The sequence below is a fragment of the Neomonachus schauinslandi genome, chromosome 4 (genome assembly GCF_002201575.2).
Source record: "Neomonachus schauinslandi chromosome 4, ASM220157v2, whole genome shotgun sequence".
Lineage (NCBI taxonomy): Eukaryota > Metazoa > Chordata > Mammalia > Carnivora > Phocidae > Neomonachus > Neomonachus schauinslandi.
In genome coordinates this window covers 61,270,424-61,288,708 of record NC_058406.1, presented here as the reverse complement: position 1 = coordinate 61,288,708, position 18,285 = coordinate 61,270,424, and the positions used below count along the sequence as shown (strand labels likewise).

General features: G+C 36.9%; 1 protein-coding gene across 1 annotated transcript in view; it reads left to right on the top strand.

Moving 5' to 3' along the window:
- The window catches only part of SLC44A5 (solute carrier family 44 member 5), a 151,733-nt gene that overhangs the window by 59,388 nt on the left and 74,060 nt on the right, over positions 1 to 18,285 (top strand). Inside the window, exon 4 of the mRNA XM_021678139.2 lies at positions 9,889 to 9,973. Within this exon, the coding sequence (XP_021533814.2) occupies positions 9,889 to 9,973 (85 nt within the window). The remainder of the gene's footprint in view (positions 1 to 9,888; positions 9,974 to 18,285) is intronic.

The window sequence follows — 18,285 nt, the reverse complement described above, 5'->3', positions numbered from 1 at the left end:
AAAAAAAAAAAAGAAACTATATTCTAGTGAGACAGGAAGAAAATAAAATAAATTGATAACATATTTAACTATATTATATGATAACCAATCATACTGAAAAAATAAAATAAAATAAAAACAAAGAGAATTATGAGGAGGGAACGGGGTGTAATTTTAAATAGATTGGTCAGAGAAGACCTCACAGAGAAGGTAGCTGCTGGTGGTGAGAGAAGCAATGTAAATAGTTGATGCAAAAAATAAAAAACCAGGGGTGGGGGCGCCTGAGTGGCTCAGTCGTTAAGCGTCTGCCTTCGGCTCAGGTCATGATCCCAGGGTCCTGGGATCGAGTCCCACATCGGGCTCCCGGCTCAGCGGGAAGCCTGCTTCTCCTCCTCCCACTCCGCCTGCCTGTGTTCCCTCTCTCGCTGTGTCTCTCTCTGTCAAATAAGTAAATAAAATCTTAAAAAAAAAAAGCAGATATTAATGAATGTTACATGTAGCATTTTCACATGTAATAAATTACGCCAGTTTTCGGGAATGATGAGAGCTCTTCCTTCATAAAGCAAGGGGGTGTTGCCAATTATAGAACTACAATTAAGCAAACACCAGGATGAGCGACACTGAATGTGTGGTGACCTTGAGTTTTTCCAGGAAATTTGAATAGGAAGAGAACAGAGCCTCTGCTGGGGATTGTATGCTGGCACTGACAACCATATTATGCTAAAACCATCTCTCTGTAGTTCATTATAGAAAATAACCTAAGATATTGCCTGTCCATCCGCATCTGGAACCATGAGTCAGCCTGTGTATGCACCACATTGCTTTCCTTTTCCTTTCCAGTACCCATCACGCCCCACCCCTCACAGGGCCTTTGTCCATGTGTCCATCTAATGGAAGCCTCTTTGTGCCTCCATTCATTTTTCAGGTCTCAGCTCCTGCATTACCTTTTCAAAGACATCATCCCTGACCTCTCTCATTTGGTCATTGTCTTCTATGAATCCCTCTCTACCATTTTTTGCTCTTTTGCAGCACTGGTCAGAATTGAAATTTCATGTTTGTGCAATTTATTCATTAAGATCTCTTTCCCCCAATAGACTCTAGGCTCAGAGAGCAAGGACCTTTATATACCCAGGGCCTGGTATGGTGCCGACACATAGCAGGCACTCAAAAAATATTTGTGGAATGAATGAAGAAAAGAATGAATAAATTTTTGTCATTATTTCCAACTACTTCTTTACCTTAAAAAAAAACCCCTAATTTTCCAATATGAATCAAAATCTTTAAACAGGTTATGAATGTGATAGACCAACATTATCTAGAATAACTAGAAAAAGTATATTAAACAGCATAGAGTCAGCCTTGCTAATAAGGAAAACAAAGATGTGAAAAGGTTAATTTAGTTTCTTGGATATTTGGTTGTTTTTCCATTTTCTTTTAATTCTTTGTCTATTTTTTTTTTTTTTACAAATCTTTCTTAAAAATATGCATTTTCCCCCTTTTACCTCCTACTATCACCCCTCCCATTTCAGACTCTGAAATTTAGAATGTGTGTCTTTCTGCTCTCTTCGATTGCTGCCCTGTGTTACAGTTAATTCTGACAAAAGAGAATCTGAAACCTTATACCTCAGGTTATTTTCTTTACTCCTTTGTTTTTAATGAAGTTCTAAATGTCTTGCTGAATATTTAAAATTCCACCCTTAGGTAGGCTGGTCATGTGTTCAGAATACAGGCTGGGTATTTTTCTTTTTCCCCTCTGGGTTCCTTCTCTACCTGCTCTTCACCCTGCTCTGTCCCCTGAGAAACTAGCATATAATCCATAAGGATTACATAAACAGGTTCTCTTGTCCTGCAGCTTCCGATATGATTTGGCCAATGGGGGGGTATCAATAAGTGGAGGGTAGGAGAATGAGTTTGTGAAATGTATTCTGGCTCTCTTCCTGGTGAGTCTCCTCAGATTAGCTATACCTCTCTCCCTAAGGCTTCAAGTTTTGTCAGTCAGCTTTTCTATTTGGCTTCTCTTTTCTGGATTTGGGTAACCTCTTCCCCCTTTGCCACTTCAGTCATGGAGGTGAAAATGGCTTCCAATTGTTGCTAGCCTCTGGGTTCTGCATCAACTCTTGTTTCCTATAACTCTACCTATACCTTTATAAATATTTACTAAACTCTCTACAATTTTTCTGTGTAAGTATAACATGTATTTCCTGCCAGGATCCTGCTGTAATCTAAAAAACTAACAGCCCAACCATGAAAGGTATTGCTTCCTAAATAGTGCTTTAAATGGATCTTCCATAGGTTATTCAACTGTTCCATAAGGCAGGCTGGCTCAAGGTTTGTCATCCACTGCTGGAAATTTGTCACATAAGCCTTATTAGGAGCCAAGTCAACCTTTGTGGATAAAACTCCATGTTATCAAAATCCCCACATAATCTTCATCCATGTTGTCATGATTACTTTTTCACAAAATCATTGAATGAGTGTCTTAACATTTAATCATTAAAGATACCTCTACAAAAGGGTCTTTACTAAGTAACCATATGAAACATCGATATCTTCATATTCTAGGTCCATTTTGAGTTCAGTCCTTCTAGTTATTTCTCAAACTTCTTTGCCACTGATTATCTAATGTTTTTATTTTCAAGTCCATGATAATGTGGCCAAATTGTTGGCTTCTGTTCATGAATAAATAAATGATTCAAATCCTCTTTTCTTCCAGTCAAAGTGTATAACCAGGAACATTTCCCCTGATCAGTGCCAACAGATTCTCCTTACCCATCTATAAGTCTAGCTTTTTTATTTTCCATTCAACTATCATAAGGCCCCTTTCATGGGTCGTAGGTCCATGTTAAGACAGTGCCTCAAGAGTCAACACACTATTGTAAGCAGTATATGTAACTTTCTTGTGCCTTCGTGACCTTCTCAAGCACTGTATGAATATACCACTTCTACTCAATAACGGACTGCTGTTGGGCACAGCTAACTTTAAGCTTGTTGGCTCAGATAACATCTAGTTTATGCTGGGCTGCTTATGTCATTGAGTGATCATTCAGGGTCCAGGAGCAACTTCTCAAAAGAACAGTTATTTGCTTGAAACCATGAGTTTTCTCCAAAACCCTAGGGACCTCCAACTATGATTCTCTAAAAGACATTTTCCATAGGTCCTATACAGCATCCTGTTCTGACAGATATTTTAAGCACCATTGAGTACATTATGCCGTACCTACTGGTAGATCTACTTATACAGTAGCCTGGATTATCTTGAAAAGCATTTTATTTCTCTGGGCTTTACTCAAATCTGGTAGGCAATTAGAGTTGTGCCTCTTTCTTAACAGAGAATGCAAGGTGCAGCAACTTATCTTTCACTTTGGAGGAGATATCTCAACTGGACTCCTCAGGTCTGTATTAGAAGACTTTTGCATTTTCCTGAGATTTATTTCCCATCCATTAGCATACATAAGTCTTTCAAAGGCATCTAGATTACATGCTTTCCAATATTCCCCAGATCTTATCTTCAGGATGCCATCAACGTAAGGAATTTGCATGGTATCCTGTGGAGTGAGGATATTATCAAAACTCTGCAGACTAAATTGTGGCAAAGAGCTAGGAAGTCATATGGCCTTGAAGGAAGATAGTGAGGATGCAGTACTATCTCTGCCAGGTGAAAGCAATTTCCCTTGGTGTTTTCTACTTTTTGGGAAAGGGGGAAAGCTTTTGTTAGATCAGCTGCTGCAACAAACTTTGGTTTGTTCTAGTAAAGACTACAACTTGAGCAGTTAAAATTAAGGTCATGACTTAGTTAAGCTAAAGATAATTCATTATCATTCTTCAGAAGCCATCCTCTCTCTACACTGGTCAATCAGGATGAAATATAGTTTCCTTAGGGAGCATGTGTTAATTACAAAATTATACTATACTAAATATGAATGTGTTCATCTGTATATCCTCAGAGTCTTTATGTGCCTACCACAATCAGTAAGGGCCAATGAATGAATGACTAAATGGATAGAAATATGATAATTGACAATTCAGTATGAATGAATGAATGAGTGCATGGGAGTTTGATCATATTCTAGACTGGCACTTTAAAGCTTTTCATGTTAACTTTAAGAATTAAGGTTAATAGGTATCAGATAGTGTATAATTGGTTAGGCCCTAGGGAATATCTAAATCAAGTTGAGGACTCCATGTATTAAATCATTTATGAAGAAACAAAAATTACTAAAATCCTAGCAATTGTAGCTATGAGTTAAGCATAACAAAACAAATCAAATAGAAAAGAGGATTTAATTATTATGAATATTTAGATTGGAGAAAAGAAAAATGATTTAACTGAATCCTTCAAGTATATAAAATATTTTTAAAAGCTGTATAGTAATTAGTTCTTTATTGCCAAATAGCAAATTACTCCAAAAATTGACAACTTGAAGCAAAGAATGTTTCTTATTTCACAGTTTCTGTGGTCAGGAGTTGGGAACAGCTTAGCCAGTGGCTCTAGCTCCAAGTTCATGGCTTCATGAGGTTGCAGTCAAGATTTAAGCCAAGGCTACAGTCAGCTGAAGGCTTGACTAGGGTAGAGGATCAGCCTTCAAGATGGCTCACTTACATGAATGTTGGCAGGAAGCTTCAGTTCTCACCAACTGCTGACAATCGTATGGGTTTTTCTATAGGATTTCTGAGTACCTCAAGCTCTAGAGCTAGTGATCTAAAGAAGAGCAAAGACGAAACTGTAATGTCTTTTATGACCTACTTTTGGAAGTCACCCAAATGTAATTTCTGCCACGTCTATTCATTAGAAGAAAGTCACTAAGTCTAGTCCACACTGAAGAGATGGGGAATTATGCACCACCTCTAGAAGGAAAAATGTCACATAATTTATGGACATATTTGAAAGTCATCATAGATGGTGATCAGCTGAATAAAAGTAAATGGTATTACATTATAAGAAAGAACTCTATGATAGCATATCTGCCCCTCACCCCATAAAATCTGGAAGCAAAAAAGATAATCTGGGATATACATATATATGTATGTATTTTTTGGGAGATTTTTTGAGAGTGTGAATGAACATATAAACCAATGGATCTCAACTGAAGCAGGACCACTGCTTAGGGGGATCTTTCAAAAAATTTGAGTTGACTTTTTGATTGTTATAGTATTCAAGGGGGAGTACTGCTGGCATTTAGTGGATGGGAGCCAGGAAAGGTAGATGTTTTGCAGTATCTCGGACAATTCTGTACAACCAAGAATTGTCTCACTTCCTGCTTGACTTTCCCATGTCCCCTCATGTAGGTGACAACTCATGTTTAAGTATTTGAATCTAGAACTTCTGTTTTAAAATTACAAATGTTATTTTTGCATGGTTTCAATGAATACCAAGGCAGTTTGAAGAAAGAATGTACTTTTTTGTTAGAATTCACTAAAATTTGTTCCCTTAGGAAAATCATTTTATTGACAACACACTTGTATTATTTAAGTCTCCTATGCAATACACCTATATCTTCCTGCAGTTATAGCTGTTACATTCAGTGATTCTATCTATAGGTGCATGTACCTGGCTTAATTCACTGTCTTTTGGTTTAGTCACTTGTGAGCATTTGCATATTGATGTGCATACTATTTAATTATAAACTATTTTCTATTTCTCATTTATATTACGTGAGGACATGTTATTGATATTTTAAAAGAAATTATGTACATGGGTGAGTTATGTTATCTGTATTATATCAAGATTATAAAAGCATGGCAAAATATTATAAAAAGGATGCATTGAGTATGATGTGGTTGGAGAAGGACTGGCCTACAAATCTGAAGTTATGGCACTATTTTTTCTAAAGATTTTTAAAATTTATTTTTTTAGAGAGAGAGAGCACATGAGTGGTGGAAGGGGTAGAAGGACAGGGAAAGAATCTCAAGCAGACTCCCCACCAGGCACGGAGCCTGATGCAGGGCTCAATCTCATGACCCCAAGATCATGACCTGAGCTGAAATCAAGAGTTGGACACTTAACCAAATGAGCCACCCCAGGCACCCCAACAGATCTGTGATGTTATGACACTATTAATCACCTTATATGGCAAGCCCTTGACATTCGTGGGGAAATATTTTAGAGTAGACCTACCCAGGAGCAACAAAATGTGAGTCATGTCTAATGTCAAATTTTCCAGTAGCCATAGTTAAGAGAATAAAAAGAGTCAAGTGAAATTAATTTTAAGAATATATATTTAACTATAACTATTATTTCGGATATGATCAATATAAAATTATTGAAATTTTTACATTTTCTTTTTGCATGCTGTCTTTAAAATCTGATGTGTATTTTGTACTTATAACATGTCTCAGTTCAGGTAAGCCACATTTAAGTGTTCAGTGGACATGAGTGGCTAGTGGCCGCCATATTGGACAGCACATTCTGAGAAGTGCCATGAATAGAGAAATTTTAAGAAAGGAAGTAAAATGTGAGCAGTCCCTTAGTTTGTTAACAGACAAAATGCTCTTGCTGTACATCTCCATTTCCTCTTTTTTTTTTTTTCCCTGTCAAATTCCTCCAGTGGAGGTGTGGCAAGATGGGGACTTGATGGAGAAGATAAAACTAGATACCCTTGACTGAGGTGACTTGGTTGAACCAGACCTTGCAGCTATTAGCTGGAAGATTTGTCATTCCAGCTCAAGCACAGATGATCTGCAACACAACCTCTGTGCCAGAGTCTGCATAGAGAGATGAAGCAGCAACTTCATAATCACAGCCACCTGCTGCAGCTTAAAACTACAGAACAAAGGAAGAGCATTCTTCCCTTGACAATTAAATCTTGGTCCCTTTCTCCTTTGTCCCCAGGCATCAGATCCCTCCCAACCTGATACTTGTCCTCTCCTACCAAGTATAAAGTTTTTCTTTTCAAATGACAAAGATTCCAAAATCACCTGTGTCCTTTCCTTTCCTACCATATGTGTCCAACATCCTGCTGATCCTCATGTAGCTGATATCCATGTTGTTTCCCACTATTAACAAGTTCATTCCTAATTTATCCTCTAGCAGGCAGTACTACAGCTTTTTAGCCTAGTGGTTAAAACTTGAGACTTAGACAGCAACAAGCCTAAGTTCAAGCCCTGTTTATGCCACTGAAAAACTGTGACCTTGAGAAGTAAATAAAACTCTGAGGGACACCTGCGTGGCTCAGCAGGTTAAGCGTCTGACTCTTGATTTTTGGCTCAGGTCATGATCTTGGGATTGTGCAGTCGGGCTCACATGCTGGGCATGGAGCCTGCTTAGGATTCTCTCTCCCTCTCCCTTGCCCTCTGCCCCTCCCTGCCATCTCTTAACTGAAGCTCTTCTTTTTTTAACCTATAAAATTTGGGTGAAAATAATATCTACCTTATAGAATTATTGCAAGACTCAAATGAGAAAATGGATGTCATACATTTAGCATAGAACTTGACACACTGTGAGTAATTAATACATTGAAGCTCTTATTATATATTTCCTTGTTCTATAATTTCTTCCCTGCTACTGGCCACCTGGTCCAAGTTCTAGTCATTTTTCAGTCTTTGCCAGCTTTTACCTCTTCTCTATGGCTTCTGTACATTTTAAAGATTATTCATTTATTTATTCATTTATTATTTGAGAGAGAGCATGAGTGTGCATGGGCATGAGGAGGGGCAAAAGGAGAGGGGAGAGAGAGAGAATCTCAAGTAGACTCCATGTTGAGCGTGGAGCCTGACTTGAGGTTCAATTTCACCACCCTAGATCATGACCTGAGCAAAATTCGAGTCAGACGCTTAACCAACTGAGCCACTCAAGTGTCTGCTTCTGCAAATTTTGTTGTCTCCTTTTCATGTTTTTCTTGAGAAGTCTGATATAAACTATAATGGTATTGACTTCAAGTACAGGACACATAGTGGTTGCTTAGTAAATTCTTTTGTTAATTGATTGATGAAAAAGGGAAAGAAAACTATAGTAGATTCTGCTAATGTCCTACCCCACATCCCCTCAGTTCTTCTGGGTTTGCTTGCAGCTCTGGTACACTGTTTCAGCATGCCCCCCCAACAAGCATGTTCTATGTGGTTCCTCAGAAGGTCCTCAGCAGAATGGAGTCACCACTGCCCCCAACAGTATCGCACTTGTTAATATGCCTTTTGTTGGCTTTGCTTCCTTCCCTTCTCGTTCCCACCTAAGCTTCCTAGTATTATCTCCTAAATTAATCTACCCATAGCAAAGTCCTTGTCTCAGGGATTTGTGTTGGGGAAACCTAAATAAGACAGGAACTAACATTACCAAGTCCATATTGCATGCAAAGCACCATGTTAGGCATTCTACTTTATTGTCTTTTTTCATATTCTCAACATTCTTATGGGGTTTGGTATTATACCCATTTTATAGTAACAGATTAGAAAGCCAAAGCTAAAACAATTAAATGACTTGTTCAGGGTCATAAATATATTAAGAAGCCAACCTAGCAATCTAAATGCTTCTTTACGTGCCATTTCTGAGTTAATATTTGTATGGAAAAGGAATAAAATATTTCAGGGTAAAAAAAATATTGCAGGAAATAGGTAAAAGTGGACCTCTTAGTTTTAGCCTAAATGTGACCCCCCCAAAAAAGATATAAAAGCAGAATATAATGGAATAGTATCCAGAGACATTGTCCACTGAACGCTTAGATGACATTTAAATGCTTTCTTTACAGTCCACTATCTTTATTCTGGGAAATAAAGACAAGAAGATAAGGCAGCCTGAATGAGTCAGATTTTATACGACTGTTATTAGAAGATGAAACCTATTTGGCTTCTATGACATTGAACAAAGAATGAGACAAAGGAGACTTTTCTGGGTACTTAGATACTAAAAGGAAAGACTTGGATGGATGAGAAAAATTATTGAGAAAAATTTCTCTTCCATATTAAAATTCTCATTCATAATTGATTTTTTTTTATCTTCCCAAGTCACACAGGGCATGTACATAAGGGTGATTGAATTATTACATGAACTGTCAAATCCAATAAATGTGGGGTAAGGAGATAGCTGGGCAACCGTTAAAGGAAGCAAAGGACAAAGAGATAGGTTTTCCATATGCAGAGGCAAGCGTTATCAGATGGCCAATGCATTTTCTAGATTTTTAGGAACTATATTAAACTGAAAAAGAAACCTTCAGTTAGAATTGGGGGTATTATTTAGCTAATGCATGTTACTTTCTGTCATTCTATATTCTAGCTGTCAGTCAAGTTTATAATTCTTGGAAAATAAAGGTGATAAGTTTATATAAGGTAAAGCCCTGCATTTCCTGAGAAAACAGAATCAAGTCTTCAGTTTGCATGAAGTTTGAGAACACTCGAAATTTATACTAAGCTTTGAGATTATCCAACAAAATGTACAGCAAATCTTTATTATATATTGCCACTAAAGTTTCTGATGTTTGCCTTTCATAATGGCACATGAAGTCATAAAGAACTAGTCAATGTGAATTGGGTATTACAGTTTCATTCAGTTGAATTTTTAAATGGTTTTCACTTATGTATAACCCAAAAGAATTACATCATAATATTTACTGTAAATTTATTAGCTCTGCTATGAAGTCATTTAGTTTTAAGCCCTGGAGAAAAGTGACTTCTAGCCAACCAAGCATTTACAGTGTGCCCTCTAATTCACATTCTAATAAATGTCATTTTCTAAGTGCATTACCTCAGGTTTTGGCTACAACCCAGATGAGTCCTGAGAGATTAAAAGAAATGTGTTTTCTGACTGATTCATCCATATTTTATTTTACTTTTCATTAAGAAATTACTTTGAAGAAAATCAATAATCTCCTGTGACTGAGGGGAGAGGTTAATGTGTTGCTGTGGTGCATTCTAATTTCTCAAATCAGACTGCCTTTAGTCAGCTGTCACTGATAGAGTTTTTGTCCTTTCTTGTTCTTGCAGCCTGGGTACATGGAGACCCCAGGAGAGTGGCCTACCCTACAGACAGCAAGGGCCACTTTTGTGGCCAGAAGGGCACCCCCAATGAGTGAGTATGGCTACCTTTCCTTTGTCTGATTTTTGCCGTCTAAGCTGGAACCTAGAAACTGTAACTGAACCAGCGTGAGTTCGCTTCTTGGTGAGTCACGGGTAGAAACTACACCACGTGAGTTGTCACACATGGGAAACTTTATTTGCACCAAATAAGTTGATCACAGGAAATAACTTCCAAAGTTGTGACTCCCTGAGCAAGGGTGAATGGGTTCCTTTTATTTAAGATTAGGATGAATATTTAGATGGGAAAGCCTTGTCGTCTTATGCAGAGGTAGGTATAAGGTCATGTATGCACCTTAAAGAAACATGCCTACAGAAATATATAGACATATATATAGATATGGTATGTATGATATGTAAATGAGGCTTGTGCTCCATCTTGGGCAGAGATTTTAGCATTATGATGAGGTAAAGGAAATTAATTGTTGGTCATTCCAGAGGTCACTCCATGGTCCATTTGTGCAGAAGTGAGTCGGGGGGGTTAGCTCAAACAGGTTTGGTGGTCTGGGCCACCAGAACTCTTCCTCAGGCAGTCATCATTGCTTGAGGGGTAGTTTCAGTGTCCATCATGGGATGTTATGCCCATAAGGTCCTTGCCTAAGTTAAGAGATAAGTTGGGAAGAAGAGCTTAAGGAAAATGTGGGACAAATGTTGGTGGGTACAAGCAGGTGAGCCATAATGGCCAGGTCTCAGGGTCTAGCTGGTAACAAAATCATTTTTACATTAATCCTACTAGACTTCGTAAGAAGATTAAAATTCAGAAAGGAGGTTTTTCCCTCCCATTTATCCTAGAGACCGTCTATAAGCAATTGGGAAATTTCATACTATATGATTTAGGACAAGTTGTCATTGTTATGCAGCATTTTATTAGGCTCTGCTTAGTAAAAGTATAATTATAGTGGATGAATTGGACGAGTGATTTTATCAGAAGCCATATTTTAAAATGCCTTCTGAAATGGGCTTTTGGAAGGCTGAGTTCTGAGTAGCTAAACGTTGCAGTTAGAATTGTTTTTGCCACAGTGCCTACTGACAAATCACTTCACTTTTGAAAGTGTATGCCACCCAGAAATCTTCAGTGAGTGGTAGGCTTTTCAAAGCTACTTGGTTGCTATAGACCATGGCTCTGACTAGCTGAAACAAGGGAGAATGTTCTATCAGATTCCTTTCTAATGTTAATCATAACAAAAGTTTCCAATTTCCAAAGGCAATTTTTCTGTTTCTTTACTTTAAAAAAAAAAAACAAAACATAAATTTCACATTTTTAGAAAATTTCCTCTTTTCTCACTGGTCTGTTTCTTTTCTGGCAATACCTGGGTTTTTACTAGATCTCCTGGTTCTTCATAACCAATTCAGTTTCTATAAAAGTTGGCATTGAATGGGTAAAAAACAAAAACAACAGCAGCCCTCACTACTACCAAAAACAACAAAAAAATAAGGTTCAGAACAATTTTGTGTGTGTGTTTTTATGTGAACATTTGTTGTGTTCAGTATGTTGCCCACCCATAACTTTGGAGCTTATTATTCCAAGAGATACAAATTTAAAAAATAGATTCAGGAAAGGGTTAATAATGTTCATGGAGTAGAATTATTACAGATGATCAAGAGAAACTAGAAATTTGGACAGCGGGGTGGGTGAGGATCAAATCCTTAATCATATCAGATTGGGTTTATGACAGACGAATGGACTCCTACAAAAGGTCCTTATAGCCCATTGGAAACTGGACTAAGTCCTCATCTAGAATGGTAATTCTTATTTTAACCTCAGCAACTCAGAAAACCCTAGACATTGCCAACAAAACTTTTACACTATGAAGGACAAAGAAAGCACCAGGTGGTGTAAAAAAAAAAAAATCATACAAATGTCTAAATCTCTAGTTCTTAAAATAAGCTATTTTTAAAAGGGCCTCTGTAACAGTAAGTTTTCTAGACCTAAGCCAATGACCTACTTATCTCCAACAAAAATGGGGTACTACAAATTGCAGTACATAAAGATCATTCAAAGACAATCCTAGTGTAACACAGACTTGTTCATTAATGTATTATTTATAATAATATATTGGAAGCTATACAGATATCCAATAATATGTGGATGATGGTAAATTATGATGTCTCTAATGTAATGGAACCATTAAAACTTATGTTTATATTTTCAAGAGGTGATTCTGTTGACTTTTCCTTTATAGTTTCTGGATTTTGTGTCATGATTGTAATTGCTTTCCTACTCTTGAAAAACATTCACCTGTATTTCTCTAATATTTTTATGGTTCCCCTTTTTACCTTTAAATTTCTAATCTACTTGGAATTTCTTTTTTTTATATGGACTGAAGTAGGAATCAAAATTTTTTTTCCAACTGCAGAAGCAAATATCTCAGAATAGTTGGTTGAATAATATGCTCTTTTCCCCACTGATTTTTGATAACATCATTATCATGTAATAATTACATAATATATAATTTATATTTTTAAGCTTCTCAATTGTTTTAATTCTTATAATTGTGTATTAATTTGAAAATTTAACAAGGAAGTTTAAATGATGGTTAGAGTTTTAATAGTAAGTGAAAATATTTATGAGAATATCAGATTTCAATCACTTAAACAGTGTGGAACTATCACAGAAATAGGCAGAGAGAAGTAAATACAAGTAAATACAATACAATTGGAATGTGATAAAGGTGGGATTCCGAATCAGTAACAAAAATGTGAATTATTAAATGGTACTGAATTAACTGAAATGCTATTCATGAATATAAAATTAGATATTTATCTCCTACCTTACACCAAAATGAATACTGAAACACTGAAGATTTTGTATATAAAATACACAATAAAAAAAGTAACAGAAGAAAATGCAGAGGTATATTTATAGAATTATGGGGTAAAGAAGTCTTTATTTGAAAATATATTGCCACTATATTACCATTTAACTCACTGTATACAAAGTTAAAAGATAAGTGGCAATCCTGAAAAAAATATTTTCAACATATGTATCTGACAGTGGGTCAATAGCTTTATTATATGAACTGCTGTTACAAAATTAAAGAGGAAAAGAATAATTCAGTATCAAAGCTGGCAAAAGTCATAAACAGAAAATAACATACATACATACAAGGCATTGTTCAACCATAGTTAAAGAAATGCAAATTAATACACTTTTTTGCTTATTAGGTTGAAAATTGAAAACAGTAAAATTTTACAGTGTTAAAAGCATCTCCTTTTCTACTTTGGTAATGAAATATTTATCAAAACTGTGGTATCTAAATGTGGTGTGTCTCCCGATTGGTTGGGGGGGGCCCCCAAATGTGGGGTGGCTCTTGGGTGGAAGCCAGTGGTGCCTGTGGTGACAAGAATTCACCTGAGGCAGAACAAAGGAGATAGAAGTTTACTGAATACACCTCAAGGGAGCTGCAGGCCAGACAGCAGAGGAGAGGTGATCTGCATGGAGGTAGTGGGTGGGGGGCTGTTTTTAAAGGGGGAAGGTGAGGAGGTGTGGCAACATGCGGAATCTCCCGTTTGGTAACTGTGCCTGGTTGTAAGTAGCCCATCGGTTAGAGGTCCTATGGAACTTTTGAGGTGGGTCCGCTGATGGGCCTGTCTGTATTCATTCAGCCAGGGTCACTTTGGGCCCTTCTGCCTTGACCAAGTTTCCATTGCTCAAGCCTGTTGTCTAAAAGTGGCTTCTATGAAATACTTTTCAAATTTGTATATTCTTTCTGATTCAGCAGTTTTCCTCCTAGAAACTTACCTAGTGGAAATTTGCATAAAATTTCCTGATGTTATAGTGATACAGGTACTATGAAATAGTAGTAATTAAATGGAAATATCCTATATGGCTATCAATAGAGATTAATTAAATAAATTACAGTACAGTCCTATGATAAAATGTTGCATGTTTTTACCAGTCCTAAAAATCTTGAACATAAACTGGTAAAAATATCATTAAATTAAAACACACACACACACACACACACACACTCACATGCACTTCTGTTGTAAAATGAAATGCATCTATGTCAGGATGTGTAATTAAAGCCCCCCAAACAATACAGTGCAGGAAATACTTGTTAGACTGTAACAGAGTATTTGTACTTGTTAGTGTCATGATGTACTTACAGCAACCCTTAGATTCTCAATTCTCAAACACCTTCCTTATTACTAAGCTTAAATTCTGTGTTTAGAAATAGTGTGATTGGGGCGCCTGGGTGGCTCAGTCGTTAAGCGTCTGCCTTCGGCTCAGGTCATGATTCCAGGTCCTGGGATCGAGCCCTGCATCAGGCTCCCTGCTCAGCGGGAGGCCTGCTTCTCCCTCTCCCACTCCCTCTGCTTGTGTTCCCTCTCTCACTGTGTCTCTCTGTCAAATAAATAAAATCTTAAAAAAAAAAAAAAAGAAAAGAAATAGTGTGATAATATTTGGGACGTAGAGTTTGGCCATTTTGTGTTTTGTATATCCATGCCTAACCAAAAAGACATTAGGAGAGCACTGGGGGTTTTCCTAAATGTCAAAACAGATAAAACAGAGACCTCAAAGGAAAGCGGAGTGCTCTATTGATGTAACTTTCTCTGCCTTTCAGGGAAGTTATTCCTGATACTTGTGTATGGTCCTGTTCTTTGGGATTTCCACTCAATTGATTTTGATGCCACCTCCTGGCTACTACAAAAACTTCAGCTTGTAGATGTGTTTTGAACATTGATACAGTACAGTTACCAAATTAGATGAAAACACCCATCCCTAGAGTGAGATTCAGTTAGAGAAACAGCTAAGATTAGAGGACAAAACTCTGCCATTTATGTTTTGCATCAATTTGGCATCTAGGTCCAGCAAGAAAACTTGTCTTCAGTTTACCGAAGAACGTCTCATAAAATAGCAAGGAGTTCTCACAAATTTGTTTGAACACACTACAAGGCCCGAAGTAACTTGATTTAATTTTTAAAAATCTATATCAATATATTTATATACTTATATAGATATAATATATGCATGTGAAAGTAAACTGAACATTAATGAAGAGCTTCTAAAGGCAATAAAAGCAATGGTCTGTCCTAGGACTCCTTAATGACAGTTTCATTCCACAGAGACCCCCTCTTCTCTCTCTGGTTCTGTTAGTAAGTTCAGGCTGCTAATACAGAATACCATAGACTGGGTGGCTTGTGAATGACAGGAATTCATTTCTTACAGTTCTAGGGACTGGAGGTCCAAGATCAGGGTGCCAGTGTGGTCAGGCTCTTGGTGAAGGCCTGTTCCCCGGTGTGCAGACAGCAGGCCTCACTCTGCATCTTCAAATGGAGGAAGGGGCTAGAGAGCTCTCTGGGGTCTCTTATGAGAGCCCTAATCCTGTTCATGGGGGCTCCACCAGCATGACCCACTCACCTCCCAAAAGTTCCACCTCCTAGGACTATCACATTGGGGGTTAGGATTTCAACATATGGATTTGTGGGTGGATACATTCAGTCTATAACACTGGCCTTAGTTCTCTGGTGGTTTTTTGCATAACTTTAAGTAATATGCTTATTCTTTTGTTTTGTGCTTTATTAATGTTAGAAAGTATGCATTAAAAAAGTATCCATTGCCAGCCTGCTATGAAAAATGAAGATTTAACTCATTTACATTATCTCTTTGCCTGATCCCCTCCTCCTCGCTTGTTTGCAGTTAGATTATTACCTGTAGATTTTCATATGGTTACTTCTGTGACTTTAAATAGTATACTAACTAACCTCTATTTCTTGTTCCATTAACTTTTGTCAGTGTTTTGACTCCTCTTTATATAAAAGGAGGATATTACCCTGCTACCTTTCTCTCCCTCTTTCTTTTCATTTCCCCTTCTACTTTCTATATTTACCTTTTTACTTAATCAAATTTGTTATGAAGTTCAGTTCCACAACTTTTTAAAAAATTTTATTTTATTATGTTATGTTAATCACCACACATTATATCACCTTCCATGTTCTACTGGTAGGTTGATTCTAGAAGTTGGAAACAAAAGACTTTGATTCTGTTATAACTATGTAAACTTTACTCAATACCAGGCCATTCCATTTTCATGTCTACTAGGTCACTGATATCAAAGTCAAATCTTATGTTTTATTAGTGGCTTAGTATCCTCCCATATTTTAGTTTGTTTTAACATAGGGCATTAACATTCTTAATTATATTTTGCCAACAAGATTTTTTCTTTAAAAAATTTTTTAATTGGCCCATAGTTGACTTACAATGTTACCTTATAGGTAATGTAATATGCAATTATATATAATGTTGACTTATAATGTTTCGGGTGTACAACATAGTGATTCAACAACTGTATACATTTCAATATGCTCACCATGTCAAGAATAGTTGCCACCTGTCATCACAGAAAGTTATTATAGTATTATTGACTCTATTCCCTAATGCTGTCCTTCTCATCCCTGTGACCTATTTATTTTATAATTGGAAGTGTGTACCTTTTAATCCCTATCCACCTATTTTGCCTATCTCTCTGCCCCTGCCCCTCTGGCAACCACCAGTTTATTCTCTATATTTATGAGTCTGTTTCTCTTTTGTTGTATTCATTTGTTCACTTGTTTTGTGGCATATAAACACAATGGAGTATTAGCCATAAAAAGAATGAAATCTTGCCATTTGCAACAACATGGATGGACCTAGAAAGTATTATGCTCAGCTTTTGTGAATAGCCTTTATCAGGACCCAATCACCCCATTTTTCAGAGGCCCCTTTTCTCTGAAGACAACCCTGCAGTGCCTCTGTCCTTTTGTTTCACTCAGGACCTGGTAAATTTTAGATCTACTGCAAAGCTTTAATTTTGGGACTTGTCTACCCCATTTGATTGGATCCTGATTCTAGAGTTGCCAGATTAAGCAAATAAAAACACAGAATGCCCACTTAAATTTTAATTTCAGATAAACAACAGACACTTTTTAAAGTATGTACATGTCCCATGTACTGTTTCCTGTTTGCCAATTTGTTTTCCTTGCTGACACCCTTGTTTTGGTGGAGAATATTCTCGATGATCTTCCTAAAGAAAGGAAGCACAGGAAGTGTATTTCCTGAGAAGTAAATTCCTGAGTATTTCCCCTATAAATACTTTTCTTTTCTCTATTTATAGTTGATTGATGGCCTACTGATAGATTTGTACCTTGAAAGACAATTTTTGTCAGAAATTTGAAGACATTGTTTCAGTGTTTTTGGCATCCATTGTGGCTAATGCCAGTCTGATTCACATATTTTGTGGTGACTTTTTTTCTCTTGGAAAAGGCATTTAAAATCATTCCTTTATTCTTAGTGTTTTGAAAGCTCACAATGTGACATCGGTGTTTTTCTCTTCTTAAGTTATTTTTGTTCAGTCTTGAATCCTTTAATTCTGAAAAACTAGGATTCTTATTAGCCCTGGAAAATTTTCTTCAGTTATTTCTTAGCTATTTTCATTCTTCCCATTTTATTGGTTGTCTCTTTGGAATTCTGTTATTCACACCTTGGACTTCCTGGATTCATTTTTTTTTTTTTTTGGTTTCACATTTTTATTTAAATTCCAGTTGGTTAACATACAATGTAATGTTAGTTTCAGGTGTAGAATTTAGTGATTCGTTACTTCCTACAATACCCAACGCTGCTCACAACCAGTGCCCTCCTTAATACCTATCACCCATTTAACCCATCCCCCCTACCTACCTCATTTCCAGCAACCCTCAGTTTGTTCTCTATAGTTAAGAGTCTGTCTTATGGGTTACCTCTCTTTTTTTCCCCCTTATGTTCATACATTTTGTTTCTTAAATTCCACATAGGAGTGAACTCATACAGTACTTTTCTTTCTCTTATGGACTTATTTCACTTATAATACTCTCTAGCTTCATCCACTTTGTTGCAAATGGCAAGATTGCATTCTTTTTAATGGCTGAGTGATATTCCTGTGTGTATGTGTGTGTGTGTGTGTACACCCCAAGTACTCTTTATCCATTCATCAGTAGATGGACATTTGGGTTCTTTCCATAATTTGGCTATTGTTGATAATGCTGTTTTAAACATCGGGGTGCATGTATCCCTTCAAATGAGTATTTTTGCATCTTTTGGGTGAATACCTAGTAGTACAATTACTGAGACATAGGGTAGTTCTATTTTTAACTTTTGGAGGAAACTCCATACTGTTTTCCAGAGTGGCTCCACCAGTGTGCATTCCCACCAACAGTGTAAGAGGGTTCCCCATTCTCCACATCCTTGCCAACACCTTTTGTTTCCTGTGTTGTTATTTTTAGTCATTCTGACAGGAATGAAGTGATAGCTCACTGTAGTTTTGATTTGCATCTTCCTAATGATCAGTG